We start from the raw sequence: 19,186 nt of genomic DNA, 5'->3' as shown, positions 1-19,186 counted from the left end.
AAGAGTGAAAGAAAAGCAAGATAAGAGAGAAAAATTGATGAAAGGCGCTTTTTTTTCAAAGAGACGCCCAGAGCGCGAGTTTACATTAGATCCGTCCTCAGCTGGAGTAAAAACCCTTGTTCAAACAGCCCCACTCCAGTTCTGCTTTAGATTCAGAGCATGTTTTCAGTGGTTTCAGATGTAAATTGAAGGCAGGGCCAAGTAAATATGTTTTTAATGAGAGTCATTACCTTCTCAGAATAAGGGTATTTGTCTCTATTGATTTTGCTGTTGAGCCTCAAACTGGCCAAACATTTGGAGAGGGATGCCTTCATTTTGCTGACGAGGCAACTTCCGTCAGATCGTCTGTATGCGTCGCCCGGGCCGTTTTTAGCATAATGACCTTGGCATCGCATGTTAAATCTCAGCGTAATTTGATGAGATCCGTATCCACAGACATCAGTAATTGAGTCAGGACTGAGTTCACTACAACTAATAAACTTAGGGCGCTAGAATTGCTTTCGCAGCTCGTGTTTGTCGCAGAATTATAAACCTGAGCCCAAACTCGCTACCTCTGCCTGTAACGAGAGCTAATCAGCCTGTTTCTAACTGCTCTCTGTCCTGTCCTCTCTCTCTCTCTTCACCCTGTACTAGACGAATGAAAATGAAGCTGTGAGAGATTGAAGTGCAGTCTCATTAATGAAACACAAGCTGAATGAATTAGTGTAAATTGTTCTTGCATAAATGATTTCATTCGATTAAATGCACGCTTTTTGTGTCAGAAGGTTTGCACAGAATTACTTCTGCTTGCGATTCATGAATGAGGTCTAGTATTGATCGATATTTGACAAAACATTGAAAAGATCTTTCTAGAAAAATTCAGGCCTCATTAAAAAAGCACAAGATGAACATTAAGAAAATTAGAAAATTCTTATGAAGTGCAGTCTCCAAATGAATTTGTGTTCATGCAAATATTTATGCATACACTGTTGCATTCATTTCAGTGCAACTATTTACGTAAGAATGTTATTTTTTTCAAGAATGAGGTGTGATGAACTGTTGTGTTCGATGTAGATAATTTAGATGATCAAACATTAATTTTTGTCCTGAAATTAATGTTTCTAGACAAATTCAGTAAACCAAAGACTCCTGAAAACATTTTCGGAATTATGAGAAAGTCAAAATTACAAAATGAGATTATGATTATGAGATAAAAAGTCATAATTATGACATAAAAAGTAAATTATGAGAAACAAAAGTTGAAACGATGGCATAAAAATGTGAAGTTATGAGTTTGAAGAAAATTGAGATTATGATGTACTAAGTCATAATTATGAGATAAAATATGAATTATGAGATAATCAAAATTATGACATTAAAAAATATGAGATAAAATGTCAAACTCTGACATACTAAGCAGAATAATAATTGAGATAAATTTGAAAAAAGCAGTGCAGTCTTATTAATGATACACAGTGTAGATGCATGTGTACAAAAAACTAAATTAATAATTTACAAGATTACCACAATATATTTTTGTGTAACTTGATTGTTTAATTTGTTTATTTATTTAATAATTAAATGAGTTGTTTACTTAAAAAATGAATATAAATGTTGCATTCAACACAAGCTGAATAAGTTTGGATAAATCGTTTGTAAAGACATTGTTATGCAAGTGAATGCATTATTCATTTAAAAAAAAAAATTATTAACAATTTACAATTAACAAAAAAATAACGAAAAACACACCAAATTGTTGAGGTGCGAAGAGATTGCAAAAAATGATTGTAAAAAAACAAGTGTAATTTCAAGTACAAATCCAACATTTCTGCCATCAGCCCTTTTCAAGGTATCAGTTATAATTCCTTATATCTTAAGAAAGGCTGATGGCTGAAATGTTGGTTTTATAAATAAATAAGCCTAAGAATTTGAATTATTAGAGTAATTAATTTTTTGAATACCTCACAGCCTTATTTTCATTCGCACTGAATTAACTATGATGTCTGCACTGATGTCTGAGAACGCCCTTAATGAGATGTTAATGAGTAGCAGCCACACCCACACCTTAGGCTCCGCCCACAGCTCCGCCTCACATAACACACACGCACAGAGGCAAGAACAGATTCACAGTCACTGAATTAACTCGTCACGTGTGTCACCATATCAGGTTTTGTTCATTTTCTCTATATTTTCAGACATTAATATTTTTACTTTTTCTTTCCTTCCATTTTCATTCCCCCTCCACCCCTTCCACCACTGCTTTTTTGCCCTTCCACCCCACTCGGCAGAAGATCCTATCACTCCTACACTTACTACCTGTAAGTAACCACTTTGTGAAAACTAGTTGCAGTGCTTTCTCTTCCACGCCTCTTTTGATATTCCATGCATGATTCCAAACCCAGTGACTTCCTTCCTTCCTCCCTTCAAACTGCAGCCCGGCTGGACCCGCGTCTGCAGCCGCTATGTGCTTTTAATGATGAATGCTAAGACCAAACCAAACCCTGGCATTGCTAAACTCGGCTTTTTGAATCATTCATCACAGCGAACGCTGGAAATATGGTAATTCCTCTCTGGAGGAGGTTCTCTTTGCTGCTGCGGTTTGAAGGGGAGGATCTGATCCGATCTGATCGCTGATGATGATGAGAAATTCCCTTAGAGCTTAAGAAACTGCATTATAGAGCTCAGAAGTGTAGTTTGATGGGCAAAGGGAATGCTGGGCCTTTTTCCATCGGAACAAACTGATCCCTCGAACGCACGAATGCAGGCGAATGTGGTGCCTGTGTTAGTGCATCGACCCACACATCAGCCCCGGTTCATCGCTTTAGTTCCTTTCCCTCCATGTTTATCTCAGTTGTGTTCTGTTCTGTTCAGTTCTGCATGAGTCTGTTAAGTGCATGTTAATCATCATCATGTGTTACACACACACACACACACACACACACACACACACACACACACACACGTGATCTCATTATATAGAAGTTGGAATAAATGCTTCAAACATGTACAAACGTCATTAGATACAAAATATCAAATCAAGTGTCAATTATTGTAAACGCAATCAAAAGTTTTTTGGTTTGGTCATTGTTCATGTTTATAGATATTTGAGACACTTGATCTGATGAAATACATTTATAATTCAAATAGCTACATGTAATTTACATGTGGAATATTTGTATCACTTACAGTAAGGTCCCATTAGTTAACTTTATATTTAAATTTGTTACAGTATCTTAACAGATACAGCTTTTGATTTTAATGATGTGCATTGAAAACAAATGTTGTAGAAACAATTTAAACTCCAAAATTGTTAATTTCTCAAATAATAACTAAAAATGGCAAGTAACACATTGAATTAAACATGAAGTTTAAAATAGAAAAACTAATACATGTTTTCTAGTAAAACATGCTTCAATAATCCATATTATTATAACTTAAATTTTTTTTTACAGTATATTAGTAAATGTTGAATTTAGCATTAATTAGTTAATTATATAGTTAATTTTTAGATATGTTATTCTTGGATTGAAGACTGAACATCTGAATCTGAATGTCAGTCATTAGATACAAAATATCAAAAACAAGTGTCATTTATTTAAAATGACACTGAAATATAAGTTTATGCTCATGCATCTTTATTTATTTTATGTTTTTTACAGTGTATTAGTAATTGTTTAAATTAACTAAGATTAATATATATTTTTTCATTGTTAGTTCTTGATAATGTGAACAAATGGAAGCTTACTGTAAAGTGTTTCCCACTCAGTAAAGTTTGTTGCTGCTGCGGCATGAATTACTGTAGTTTATTTTTAGAGGACTCCGCTGACAAATATAAGATTTAATCTGGTTTCTGCACGTTGGGGGATTTCTTCAGGGCTTCAGACGTGACATTCATGGAGGAATGTGTTTGTGTGGGGATTCAGAGCCTCAGCCAGGATTAGAATAAGAGCGGAGCAGATCTGGAGTCTGTTGATCAAATCCCTCGATATGGCAAAGATCTCCTGCATTTATAACTCTCACTATATTTGGACAGATACTGCAGCATATTCCTCTCTGACTGAACACTCACAGCACAGATCTGGATTTACATTATCATCCATCTGGTCTTGTGCAAAATCTGTCAGTATACATTTACATTCATGCATTTAACAGACGCTTTTATCCCCAGTGACTTACCTAAAGAATAAGAGTAAGGAAACAACATATTTAGCCAGGAAAGGTCTGTTTTCAGATGCAATGTGAGGAGATTTGGATTATGAATATTTTGAATCGGTTCAGAAAAACAGATTCATTCTCTGATTTGTTCAACAAGAGACAGTTTGTTCATTATGATACTCAAACACTATGTAAGTCTCTTAGATGAATTTTAATAAGGCGTAATAAGACTAGTTTAAATCTTTTCTGTGAACAGATTCAGGGAACATTTCTGCAGATTACATATTCATGCCAGAAGCCAACAAAAGAGAGACTTTTCTTTATGAGTCACTGAATCATTAAAATTGATTCAGTAAAAAGCACCATTCATTTGCAACTGAAACTAGTCTTATTATGCATTAGTAAAATATTTGTTTAAAATTGCATCTAAGAGACTTCAGTAGCACTGAACAAAACACCACTGGTAAAATCTTACTGCTCTAAAATCCTGCTCGACATACACTTAAAAAATAAGAGGTATTAGATTTGCAAAAAAATAAAGTTTAGATTTACTTTGAAACCATTTTGACTCATAAATTGCTAATAAATGTCACAGATAATACAAATAAACCAGTAATATTGAATTAAACATGGAAGTTTTAGGTAGAAAAACTGAAATGGTATTTTCTTGTGTTAATTAAATCTCATGATTTTATCTGTGATCTTGCCGTATCAGCATTTTCCCCGTTTAACGTGGACAGACAAACTAATCATGTTAAAAATGAGGAAAAGTATTTTGCCATAAATTGAGTGTTTTAGAGTTGCAGATAGCTCCTGCAGTCACATAAAGACTCAACATAAAGCATCTCTCTCAAAGACGAGAGAGAAAGTGCAGTAGAAAGTGCCTGCCGCTCGTCCCTCTCTCTCTCTCTCTCCCAGAGCTGCCCGTTTAACTCGGTGTTTGAGCGAGCGGGAGGCCTTAATTAAATCCTTCACCGAGGACTCACGCAGAACAAGAAACAAATTAATTGTAACAAGAAGATGCACATTTGTCTCAGCTGAGGACTCCTGCGCTGCGGAGGAGAGAGGAAGCAGAGAGAGTCGATTTCCCCGTCGTACGGTGGCTGAGAATCGCTGGTGTCGCTCTCTGATGCAGATAATAGAGCCACCGATCAGGCAGTCTGTTTACTTTACATGGTAATGTGATCGGATGAGGCGGCACAGGAAAGTTTGGAAATGAGTCACTGACAGCAATCACACTCCGTAATTAAATTAGAGTCTAATTAACGTCTATTAATGGGTGCGTGCGGCATTCCTGGGGATTCAGAGGCAGCAAATCCTCATAAAACCTCCCAGAGGAGATGGGATGAATCACTGAAGCTTAGGAAGCATTAAACTCTTACACAAACTTGTGAACGAAGCGACCGGCGCAAGCAGAAACTACTGCAAAACTCATCACCATTAACTTACAGAGGTCTGGGCGATTGACAGTTGCTATGTGGTTGCTAGGGTGGAGTCTAGGTGGTTGATACGGTGTTCAGATGGAGTCGAGGTGGTTGCTAGGGTGTTTAGGGGGAGTCAAAGTGGTTGCATGGATATTTAGTTGGAGTTTAGATGGGTGGTTGCTAAGGCGATTAAGTGGGGTTTATGTGGTTGCTAGGGTGTTTAGGTGTAGTCTAGGTGGTTGCTAGGGAATTTAAGTGAAGTCTAGGTGGTTGCTAGGGTGTTTATGTGAACTAGGTGGTTGCTAGGGTGTTTAGTTGGAGTTGAGGTGGTTGCTAAGGTGATTAAGGGGGTGAAGTCTAGGTTAAGGTGGTTGTTAGGGTGTTTAGGTGTAGGCTAGGTGGTTGCTAGGCAGTTTAATTGAAGGATAGGTGGTTGCTAGGGTGTTTAGTTGGAGTTGAGGTGGTTGCTAAGGTGATTAAGGGGGTTTATGTGGTTGCTAGGGTGTTTAGGTGTATTGTAGGTGGTTGTTAGGGTGTTTAGGTGAACTAGGTGGTTGCTAGGGTATTTAAGTAGGGTTTATGTGGTTGCTAGGGTGATTTGGGGGTTTATGTGGTTGCTAGAGTGTTTAGGTGTAGTGTAGGTGGTTGCTAGAGTATTTAGGTGAAGTCAAGGTGGTTGCTAGGGTGTTTAGTTGGAGTCAAGGTGGTTGCTAAGGTGATTAAGTGGGGTTTATTTGGTTGCTAGAGTGTTTAGGTGTAGTGTAGGTGGTTGCTAGGGCATTAAGGCCAAGTCTGGGTGGTTGCTAGGGTGTTTAAGTCGAATCTGAATATTTATTGAGATTTAAAAATATGTATTTAATTTATAAATACATATCAAGCAGTATGTAATATTAACTATATATTATATGTATTATGACTTATATAATGTTGCTATTTTTAATTATTATATTAACTCGTTTATTATATTTGATTTTTTATTTACATAGTTTATAAGTTCTTTATAACTTTTAACTTTTTAAACGATTATTAATTAATTGAATTAAAGTTGGTGTTTTTTGACTTATTGTACCATGAAAATCATCCTTGAAACATTGCGTTATGAATCAGAGTGTTTTGAAATAGAAAGAAAGTGCATGTAGTAAACACTATCTAAAGGCCAACAAACATTTATTCCATTTGTAAAAGCCTTGAAATATTTATTTGCAGCATGTTGGGACTCAGTGTGAGTGGCGTGTGGTTCACAGAGATCTTGTATGTGGATGTTTTAGTAGAGTAGAGGTTACAGTGCCGGCTAATAGTTTAATGGATGTGATAATGCCATTAGTGTAGCTGATGTGCAGTTACACTCGCTCAGAGATGTTGTTCTGGCCTTCAAGGGTGTTCTGATGATACTGATGCACAGGAAAACATCAGACAGTTCTCTGAGGGTCGCACACTTTAATGCATGAATACTGTAGGATTTGAGTTATTCTATAGCGCCTGTTGAATATTGATGCCGCACCATAATAAGTTAATATAAGTGTTTCTGACAGATGCTCGTACTGCTGCAGTCGGCTGATGAGCAGCAGATGTTTGAGCTTCACCTGCAACAGTTTAATTAAACTGTCAATACATTACATCTTAATATTTCCCCACGTCATATGATCTTTCATGCCTGAAGAGCATATTCACATAAACACATATCACATCATATTAAAATGACAAATCCAGCTTTTTTCTCCATCTTTATTAAGGGCAAACCCAGCACAGCATTACAAATATTTCTCTCAAAAATATGATCAATTGTAAATGTAAGTGCTGCCTTGATGTCTTTGTTTCTCACAGAAAAGGACTCAACGCTGTCTGATCTGATTATTGAGTTAAACTGTAAAAGCTCGATCAAGCTGTAATGCTTTAATCAAATTCTACTATGAAGAAAACTTTTTCTGCTAGTTTTATTCTGCAATATGTAGTTTACTTAAAGCCTGCTGCTCCAAAATACTGATTTGAGACAGTTTGCATTGCAGGCTTTGAGTAAATTCTATTCTACTTAATTTCTATATGCTTACTATTTATTATAATTATAATTAAATTGAATAACAATAACTATTATTGTAGTTTTTATTCAATTTAATTGCATTATAAATATTATAAATAGTAAGCATATAGAAATTAAGTAGCATAGAATTTACACAAAGCCTGCCACTCTGAAATGCTGATTTGGGACAATTTGCATTATTTATAAGCATATAGAAATATAATATAATAATGAAAGTAATTAATATAATACAATTAGAATAAAATAAAAAATATTAATTAATTCTTCATATAAATATAATAACTAATAAACATATAGAAATGAGGTAGAATAGAATTTATTTCTGCCAATAGAATTTAAGGCCTACCACTCTGTACAGCTGTTTTGCATTATCTGTATTGTTTAGTAAGCATATAGAAATATATACAAATTAATTAATATAATAAAATAATATATGTAACAGGAATTTTAATAATTAATACAACATTAACGATAATTATAATTATAATTATGAATATAAATATAATAAATAATAAGCATATAGAAGTGAATTAGAAAATGGTTATAAAGCCCCACCCCAGCCTGGCGTCATTTCAGTATGCAACACCACAGCTGCTCCTTTAAGAGCAGAGCATGCTGGGAGACTTGCTTGTCTGAGACGTCAGTGTCTGTGAGTGAAAATGTGCAGGTGACCTCTGTATCTGCGGGAAGTGCGTTTGATGGCGCGCTGACAGCTCATGTCAGGCTTCAGTGCTCATTTCAATATGCCGCTCAAATCATCAGTCATACATACTAATAGAAACCTCACGCTACTGTGAGCTTAAACGCCTCAAACAAAGAGCAGCTCCACAATTTAATAGAGAGTCACTTATAGATACCTGTATGATACAATATATCATATACATCTACATCAGCATGCTGTAAAATAGTTTTAACACTGTCCTGGTGTAAGTGTGAGTGATGTTTCCATATGCAAACTCATGTCATGATGATGGGGTGTAAGGCGTGGTTGCTAGGGTGTAGCTGTGTGGTTGATAAGATGTTCTGGTGGTTGCTAGAGTATACGAAGTGGTTGCCAGGGTGTTGCTATATGTTTGTTAGAGGTTGTCCTGATAGTTGTTAGAGTGTTAGGATGTTGTTATTTGGTTTTTAAAGTTTGGGGGTTCAGGTAGTTGCTAGGGTGTTGCTGAAGTGTTTGGTTGTTATTATGGTGTTCAGGTGGTTGCTAGGGTGTTGCTATGTGGTTGATAATGAGTTCTGGTGGCAGCTAAAGTGTTCTGGTGGTTGCTAGGGTGTTGCTGTGCAGTTCCTAAAGTTTGGTTGTGGTTGAAGTGTTCTGGTAAAGTGTTTGGTGACGGGTTGTTGCTAGGGTGTTGCTATGTGGTTGCTAAAAGTGTTCTGGTGGTTGCTAGGGTGTTGCTGTGGCTAGTGTTATGTTTTTATGGTGTTGGTTGCTAGGGTGTTGTTATGAGTGTTTGGTCATGGTGTTCAGTTGGTTGCTAGGGTGTTGTTATGAGGAGTTCTTGTGGTTGCTAAAAGTGTTCTGGTGGTTGCTAGGGTGTTGCTGTGCAGTTCCTAAAGTGTTATTGTTGTTTTTATGGTGACAGGTGGTTGCTAGGGTGTTGCTATGTGGTTGTTAAAGTGTTTGGTGGTTGTTATGGTGTTCAGTTGGTTGCTAGGGTGTTGTTATGAGGAGTTCTTGTGGTTGCTAAAAGTGTTCTGGTGGTTGCCAGGGTGTTTCAATTCTGTTCCAAACGTGATCTTGTGGTTGTTATGGTGTCAGGTGGTTGCTATGGTGTTGCTAGGTACTTTGTAAATTATTCTGGTGGTTGCTAGAGCGTTTGGATGGTTTTTAGGGTGTTGCTATGTGGTTGCTAGAGTGTTCAGGGTGGTTGCTAGGGTGTTGCTAGGCAGTTTCTAGTGTATTCTGGTGGTTGCTAGGTACTTGCCAAACAGTGATTAGAGAAATCATTTCTACTGCATTTACATGGTTTAGAAAGACTGCACTGAAATAAAGTTTAAACCAGTCTAAGAATGTTTTGAGGTTTCAAATCCTTCTAAAATCATCCAACCAGACCAAACTTGGACTAGTTTAACTGAACCCCTTAAAGATGATTAAAGTCAGAACATTACCTATCTCACTTCTTCTTATCTAATTTCCCTTAGCTTGTTATTTTAACCCAGCATCTTAAAACTGAATTGTGTAAGAATTGCATGAGGAGAGCTCGAATGCAGAGATGGTAAAATTGAGCAAATAAAATCAGTGCAATTTTCCCCACTAAACGTCTTCAACTGTTGCTGACGTATCAGACCGAGCGTTCTGTAGAATTAGAGCTCCGTTCCCCACATTAGTGGAGCCACGGCTGCGTATCACCCAGAGGTGAGTGTCAGCGAAACACCCAGATTTATATCTGTAAATGAGGAACAGAGTGGCTTTTCTGTGTTTTATGTGGTGCTGGCTGGAACAGAGTGCTCTGCTCAAGGGTACATCTCCGCGCGGCTCTCCAGGGGCCCGGGGCCATCGCCGTGGCACAACGGGGGCTTTTATTTATGTTTCTCTACTGGAAAACACAGAGAAACTTACTTGTGTTTAAAAGATCCTTTTTTCGAGGTCTATCAGCGCAGACTCGCTCTATCTGCAGGGGTTCAGGTTAGACTTCAAATGGATGTGTTTACGCCCGGAAAAATGGAAAGGAAAGAGAGAGAAAATGTCTCTGGTTACGTTTGAAAAAAATAAAGAGAGAAAACAGAAATGGAAAGGTCTGAGAATTGAGTCTGCAGGGACAGTGACTAAAGTAGCCCAGCGGCATTAGATATGCATGAGCGCTGAATCATCGCCGCGCGTCGACTGAGAGCGCAGCGGGAAGGTGCTTGTGTACTTTGCGTTGTCCTTCCTTCTGTCCTAAGATGGCCGGAGGCCATTTGAAAAGAATAAAGTCAGATTATCTTGTAAAACTTTAGTTTTATGAACCTCAACTAAACTAAGCTTCAACATCTCGGTGTAAAACTGAACCTCATGGAGTTCATTGAAATGGTTTGAACATGTCTGGGTCATTTGCATGAAGAAATGAAGCCATGTACTGATCATTTAACCCGAGAGGATTTTCTTTTTCTTGAAAATGCTAGTTTATTTTATATTAGGCTAAAACTTTTACATTTTTTTCTCACCTTGTTACACTTGTGGTGTTCCCAGTCAAACTGGCCTACAAAAAATTACTTATACATTTTTCCTTATGCTGTGTTATTACCAAATATTGGTTTTAATCTTTTTATCAACTTGTTTTCTTTCAATTTGGTTTGGTTTTTTTTTTCTTTTTTTTTTATTTATTTTTCTTTGGAATTAATGGTGTGTGATCATGTGATTAATTTTTTGAGAAAAGATTTTCAAAGAATGTGGCTTTTTTATGCTCAAATCAATGAGCCTATGATCAGTAAGTTCCAATAAGAAATACAAAACCTGTGCTAATAACAAAAAGCATTAACAAAAAGATTGAAATTGGGTGATAATATAGCATAATGAGAGATTTACAAGCAATTTTCAAAAGCCCAGTGATTTCGACCGGGAGCACCAAATTAGGTAAAGTGTTAAGATGTTTTGCATTGTGTTCTTATTTTCCTGATAATGAATCTCTCATCTGAAGTGATGCGTTTCCTCTCGGTTGGTGCTGTGCTCAGCATCTACTTCCTGTGTCAGGATTGATAGCGGCGTCTCTGCTGCTGCGTGCTGCCAATCTGTCGTGTGTCATATTCTCGTGCCCGGCAGCAGCGCTCTGCGGAGGAACCTTGTGTTTCATTTCGTTCAGAATTTCCATCTGAGTGAACATGAGGAGAGACACCGTCAACAGAGATCAGACAAACCGATTCTGCTGTATTTACATGATTGTGTGTGACTGAACTGAAACAAACAGCTTAAACCAGTCTAAGGAGGTTCTGAGGTTTCAAATAACTCTAAAATCATTCAACCAGACCAGCCGTAGACTGGTTTAACTGGTCTTCTTGCTTTTCCTGCATGTGCTGGTATATTGATCGGATTCTGGATCTTCGTTAAATCCAGAATTCAAATCCACTTTCCTGAGTGGCGTTTACATATGCAAAACTCATGCCATGATGATAGGCTGTTGCTATGTGGTTGCTACAGTGTTCTGATGGTTGCTAGGGTGTTGCTGTGTGGTTGCTACAGTGTTCCAGTGGTTGCTAGATTGTTGCTATTTGTTGCTAAGGTGTTCTGGTGGTTGTTCAAGTGTTCTGGTGTTTGCTAGAGTGTTTGGGTGGTTACTAGGGTGTCACTGTGTGGTTGCTACAGTGTTCTGTGGTTGCTAGTGTGTTGCTATGTGGTTGATAATGTTTTTGGGTGTTTGCTAGGGTGTTGCTACATGGTTGTTAAGGTGTTCTGTAGTTGCTAGAGTGTTTGGGTGGTTGCTAAAGTGTTCTGTGGTTGCTAGGATGTTGCTATGTGGTTGCTAAAGTGTTCTGGTGGTTGCTAGAGTATTTGTGTGGTTACTAGGGTGTCACTGTGTGGTTGCTACATGTGTTCTGTGGTTGCTAAGGGTGCTATGTTGTTTGATAATGTTTTTGGGTGGGTTGGTAGGGTGTTGCTATGTGGTTGTTAAGGTGTTCTGGTAGTTGCTAGAGTGTTTGGGTGGTTGCTTAAGTGTTCTGTGGTTGCTAGGATGTTGCTATGTGGTTGCTAAAGTGTTCTGGTGGTTGCTAGAGTATTTGGGTGGTTACTAGGGTGTCACTGTGTGGTTGCTACAGTGTTCTGTGGTTGCTAAGGGGTTGCTATGTGTTTGATAATGTTTTTGGGCGGTTGCTAGGGTGTTGCTATGTGGTTGTTAAAGGTGTTCTGTATGTTAAGTTGGTGTTTGGGTGGTTGCTAAAGTGTTCTGTGGTTGCTAGGATGTTGCTATGTGGTTGCAAGTGTTCTGGTGGTTGCTAGAGTGTTTGGGTGGTTACTAGGGTGTCACTGTGTGGTTGCTACAGTGTTCTGTGGTTGCTAAGGGGTTGCTATGTGTTTGATAATGTTTTTGGGCGGTTGCTAGGGTGTTGCTACATGGTTGTTAAGGTGTTCTGTAGTTGCTAGAGTGTTTGGGTGGTTGCTTAAGTGTTCTGTGGTTGCTAGGATGTTGCTATGTGGTTGCTATATTGTTGTTGTGGTTGCTAGAGTATTTGGGTGGTTACTAGGGTGTCACTGTGTGGTTGCTACAGTGTTCTGTGGTTGCTATGTGTTTGATAATGTTTTTGGGTGGTTGCTAGGGTGTTGCTATGTGGTTGTTAAGATGTTCTGTAGTTACTATAGTGTTTGGGTGGTTGCTAGGATGTTCCTATGTGGTTGCTAAAGTGTTCTGGTGGTTGCTAGGGTTTTTCCAGGTGTTTGCTAACTTGTTCTGTAGTTGCTAGGGTGTTTGGATGGTTACTAAGGCGTTCCGTGATTGCTAGAATATTGTTGTTCTGTGATTGCATAGAATGTTCTGTGGTTGCTAGGGCGTTGCTAGTGTGTTAAGGCGTTCCGTGATTGCTAGAATATTGATATGTGGTTGCTAGTGTGTTGCTATGTGGTTGCTAAAGTGTTCTGTGATTGCTGGAGTGTTTGGGTGGTTGCTAGGGTGTTGCTATGTGGTTGCTAAACAGTGATTGCACAAACTGTTCTACTGTATTTAGACGATTCTGAGATACTGTACTGAAATTAATTACAGCTTAAACCAGTCTAAACAGGTTTCGTAGGTTTCAAATCCTTCTAACACCATCCAACCAGACCAGCCTTAGACTGGTTTAACTGGTTTTCTTGCTTTTCCTGCATGTGCTGGTACATTGATTTGGATTCTGGATCTTTGTGCAGAACATTTTTGGGTCATTTATTGAATGCGCTCAGTAACACAATTCCATTTATTTCCCATTTCTTCTCAGCTCGCTCTTAGTTTTACAGTAAGTCTGACATTTGCAAGGAAATAGGCTGTTCACGCCGTTGCCAAATTCCCTGTCTGCGTTTCAATCACCTTCCCTCCCAGGTGCATAAACGACAGCGACAGTCTGAACGTCTCAGGCTTTGTCAGGTTTCAGCGCTGAGACGCCCATGAAATAACCAGACGATGCATCCACATCACTCCATTCTTTTCAAATCCTGCTTTGTAATGGAAAATATGACAATTCTGATACGCAGAACAGTTGTAGCTCCAGAAATCCCATGTTACCAAGTGTCTGACAAAATGCAGACACAATAGCACAAAATACCGATCACATGTGAAAGTAGAAACCCACGGGTGATGAGTTTGTCAGCAGCAAAAATAGAAACCAGAACGAATATATTAGTAGCGTTTGGATCATAAACCGATTCTCTGACAGTCTCCAAACTATATATCATGATCACTGTGTGATATATTAGTAGTATATGTTGTTGTGTTTGTGTGATATATTAGTAGTATTTAAATGAAGCAACAGTGATACACTGTAAGAAGTGTTAACCTGAGATTGTTAGCTATGTCTACCTCATTTAGACCGGTAAATATTAAATTTAAATCTAAGAGAATACATTCACATCAGGGTTATTATATTAACTAAACCATATAAAAAACATTACTTTAAATAAAATAAAATACATATTTAAAATGTATCTTATTTTTATTTCAGCTAGATTCCAAGGCAAAATTTCTAATTTTCATTTAGTTAACATAATGTATTAAAATAAGTAAAATTAAACAAACAAAAAAATGTTTTTTAACCTTAATGTAGGTATTGTTTTCATTGATTCTTCAGTGGAAACCAAGTCTGTATTCAACAGAAATGCGCTTGCTCTTTAGTTTAGAATTTGTATCCACAAACCATTATAGTATTGCTGTTTAATTAATTTAGAATTGCGAGATCTAAACAGAATTATTTTTGAATTCTTACTTTTTATCTTACTTTTTTAATCTATTTTTGAATATATATTTTAAGAATATAAATATATGTTTGGTAACACTTTGCTTAAAGCCTTTATGTATAATGCATTATAAGTACATTAGTTTTAATGCATTTATTATTACTTGTAATGCACCTTATAATGCATTGTACAATCTCGTGAATAATTGTAACCACAGTTAATACATTATAGCACTTATCAGTTCTTTTTACACTATGCATTTTAAATTCAGTTATAATTATTTACTTTCAAGATATAATGTATGCACATTAAATAATTATAAGGCATTATACCCTTTAATAACCCTTTATAGTGCATTATACATAAAGGCTTTAAGGAAAGTGTTACCATATTTTTTTTTATAAATAAATAAATAAATACATATATATATTTATTTATTTAAATCTAAGAAAATACATTCACATCAGGGTTATTATATTAACTAAAACTAAAAAAAAAAGAAAAAACATTACTTGAAATAAAATAAAATACATATTTAAAATGTAGCTTATTTTATTTAAGCTAGATTCCAAGGCAACATTTCTCATTTTCATTTAGTTTAACTTGATGTATTAAAATAAATAAAATTAAACTGAAAAAAAAAAAAATGTTTTTAACCTTAATGTAGGTATTGTTTTCATTGATTCTTCAGTGGAAACCAAGTCTGTATTCAATAGAAATGCGCTTGCTCTTTAGTTTAGAATTTTTATCCACAAACCATTATAGTATTGCTGTTTGTTATCTTATATTTATTTAAATCAGATTATAAATATGAACCCATATGAGGACTAGTATTCACTGTTAAACTACTGTACAGACGCTCCCACAATAGACCTTTAAACTCACGCATTACAGATTATACTTTAGATGACAACATCATTAAGTTTCACTCGTGTGGCAGACGATCTGAAACAAACAGTTAAGTGATTAGCTTCCCGTTGGGCAGAAATGTTGAGCGGCGGCGGGGAGCGGCTGCCATATGCAACGCAACTAAATCAAGAAGATGGATTGGGAGGCGTCCGCGGCGGGAAGCTTCGTTAGCTCAGGGCCGCCCGTTAACACGGGTTCAGCGCTCACCTGCTGCTTCAGATCAATGTGAGGATCCAGAGGAACACAAATACATTAGTTTGGACTCTGTGTTGATGAGTCTGGGAGAGACTTTTACCCTCCGCTCATCATCATCATCATCATCATCATTACAGGACGCTGCAGTGATTAGCATTCACGGACGTAGATGAAAATGATACTTTTGTTTCCTGTGCTTTTTCATTGGATAAGTGTGTTCACGGGGATATATTTTGGATATAGATGCATTTGGATATATACTATTTAGACATGATCAAAGACCATTTTTGTCCAAGTTTAGATTTTTTTTTTTATATATTATTATATCTTTATCTTTTCCTTCTGATTTTTTTTTTTTTTACATATAAAGTATGCTATTTTACAGATATGCCCTATAAATTAGAATAAAGATCATTTTAAAAATCAATATTTTGTTGTTTTTGAACAAACCAGCCAGAATGCATTAAAAAAAAAAAAGTTATAAAAAGCTTGAAAAAGAAATACAAGTCGCTTAAACATAAATGACACTCAACTAAATTTAACTAAATGTTTATTGCATCTTATTCTATTGACATATTTGCCAGTTCACTTCAAGTAATTTTTTTTTTTATGTTTATTGCATCTTATTCTATTGACATATTTGCCAGTTCACTTCAAGTAATTTGGCAATATATATAATATAAATATAATATAACTAATATAATATAATATAATTAATATAATATAATATAATATAATATAATATAATATAATATAATATAATATAATATAATATAATATAATATAATATAATATATAAAAAAATAAAATTTTCCAACTCATTTTTTAGAAAACAAGAATTCTAATCTTCTGTAATTTCACTGATTTAAGGATCTTTAGACATCTGCACTAGAAAACAATAATTCTGAGTTATTTCCATATTCTAGTGGTTTGCAGCAGAGCGTTTCAAGCCTAAAGCTTCCTTTTTTTATTTTTTTAAAAAAATTTATGAAATTTTGAGTTGTGAAGTTGTGCTGGTAGTTTTGTTTTTGTGCTTTACAAGACATTTGCACTTAGAGGCCACGTTGAAGTATTGTGTTCCATGCAATCTATTCTTTAAATGCTCTTTACTTGGTTGCTTTGCAGAAGCCCTGAAGAGCAAACTGGTATTATATTTGACATTCTGAAATGATGGCTACGCCCCTGCTAGCATCGTTTAGCGGCGGGACTCTGTTGTTTGCAGTGCTTTGTCTTGGCGCTGCAGTCTTTAACCCGAGTGTGTCGCCGGAGTCGTTAGTGTTTAGCGAGTGCGAGTGTATCTGAACCCACTGGATACGAGGAAGCGAGCTTGGCTCAGTAATTGCTGTGCTACTGTCATGTTCCAGGGCTTTCTGTAGAGACTCTAATTTGTTTTTAAGTGCAGCGTGAGTATGTCAGCTCCAAGACAAATCTTTGCTGATACGAGCGTCTGAAATGTATGCCAATTTAGATGATGACAAGGCGCAGTAAATCCCAAGCCGTTGTTTGCGCGGCGTCACACCAGAGATTTAGTCTCCCGATCTCTGCACTTTGAAGTGTTATTACCTCAGAAATCCCATTGTAGTAAATCAGATCAGAATAATTGGGAAAATAAATTAGCATAGGGTTGGAGTTTGAAGGATCAGGCATATCCCTCATTAGCATACAGGCAGATTCTGTTCGGATAAGCTACAGAGAAAAATACAACAAATACAAAATACAATATGTAGCGTGTCGCTCTTCTACATGTAAGTTGAAATCATGGGAAATATTGTTCATAGCCATTATACAACGAACGTTGCTATGCTTCAATCAGCACAGATTTATTTTGCTCAGCATCTCATTTTAAATGCTGCTGATTGGTTCTTGCGTTCACGCATTTTGATTATTATTCTCAACACTGCAAAAGTGCGTTAACAGAAACCTGTAAATTTAAAGCGGTGTGTGTATATATATATATATATATAATATATATATATATATACAGATATTTATTCGTTTAGTTATTTATTTAGGTTTGGTTAAATTAATATTTTTAATGTTTTTGAAAGAAGTCTCTTCTGCTCATCAAGCCTGCATTTATTTGATCAAAAATACAGAAAAAAAACAGTAATATTGTGAAATATTATTACAACTTAAATAATAGTTTTCTATTTGAATACTTTAAAAAAATAATTTATTCCTTGTGATGCAAAGCTGAATTTTCAGCATCATTACTCCAGTCTTCAGTGTCACATGTAACATCCAGTCTATCACATGAATCATTTAGAAATCATTCTAATATTCTGATTTATTATGAGTGTTGGAAACAGTTCTGCTGTCTAATATCTTTGATAAATAAAAGGTTAAAAAGAACTGCATTTATTCAAAATAAAAAAAAATTCTAATAATATATATTCTAATAATATATTTTCTTTACTATACACTCATTTTTATCAATTTAAACATCCTTGCTGAATAAAAGTATTGATTTTATTTAAAAAAAAAAAAAAGAGAAAAAAAAAAAATACTTGACCCCAAATTACTGACCAGTAGTGTATATTGTTATTACAAAATATTTATATTTTAAACACATAGCTTTTTTTACTTTTTATTCATCAAAGTATCCTAAAAATGTATCACATGTTCTGAAAAAATATTAAGCAGCAGAACTGTTTCCAACTTTGATAATGATCATCATATTAGAATGATTTCTAAAGGATCATGTGATAATGATCCTAAAAATTCAGATTTGCATCACAGAAATAAATGATAATTTAAAGTATATAAATTTAAAAACAATTTTTTTAAATTGTACTAATATATCACAATATTACTTTTTTTTTCTGTATTTTTGATCAAATAAATGCAGGCTTGATGAGCAGAAGAAACTTCTTTCAAAAACATTAAAAATAGTAATGTTTCCAAACTTTTGGTCTGTACTGTATATTTATATATATATATATATATATACACACCCCTTTAAATTTACAGGTTTCTGTTAACAAAAAAATTAAAAAATAAAATAATATATGTAAGTTAAAAAATTGTGTTGATTAAAAAATTATATGATTAAAAAATTAATAAAAATGAGGGTTAGTGATGACTTGTAGAAGCATTCTTGCAGATTTAGCTGTATATATATCACAGATCTCCAGTGTTGTGTTGATAAGTGATCTCAGTGAGTGGCCAGATCTCAGTGAGTTTTTGTAGTTTTATTCCTGGAGCAGAGCTGCGGTCGGTTCTGAACAGCTCAGCATCTGTGAGCTGATGTAACACACTGATGACATCAGAATCAAGCACTTCCTGTTGCATCAGCATCATCAGGTGGAATACAGCACACTTTTTCAGCAGTTTTTGCTCCCATTAAAAAAAAAAAAAACGTCATTAAAAGGGTTGCACGGGTCATTAAGTTTCATTTAAATGCATCCAAAAGCACACTTGAATTGTTGCTTCTCCAGGTGTGCAGATCATCTCCTCAGAGATTACAGTACTGTGGAAAAAAATTGTGTAGATTTACTTTGAAACAGTTTTCACTCAGAAACTGCTAGTGAACTTCATAAATAATCTCAAAGAAATTGCAAATAACACACTGAATTAAACATGATATTCTGAAGCAGATAAACTAAAATTGTATTTTCATGTACTACAATGATCTTTGTATTATTGTTTTCA

At 35.7% G+C, this 19,186-nt stretch overlaps 1 protein-coding gene across 1 annotated transcript in view; it reads left to right on the top strand.

Annotated features, from left to right (window-relative positions):
- Window positions 1-19,186, top strand: part of LOC109047815 (receptor-type tyrosine-protein phosphatase mu-like) — a 230,700-nt gene that overhangs the window by 155,981 nt on the left and 55,533 nt on the right. Inside the window, exon 18 of the mRNA XM_042752238.1 lies at window positions 2,268-2,297. Coding sequence (XP_042608172.1) covers window positions 2,268-2,297 — 30 coding nt within the window. The remainder of the gene's footprint in view (window positions 1-2,267; window positions 2,298-19,186) is intronic.

Source organism: Cyprinus carpio, chromosome B24 (genome assembly GCF_018340385.1).
Source record: "Cyprinus carpio isolate SPL01 chromosome B24, ASM1834038v1, whole genome shotgun sequence".
Lineage (NCBI taxonomy): Eukaryota > Metazoa > Chordata > Actinopteri > Cypriniformes > Cyprinidae > Cyprinus > Cyprinus carpio.
This window is presented reverse-complemented; position numbering and strand designations above follow the sequence as displayed.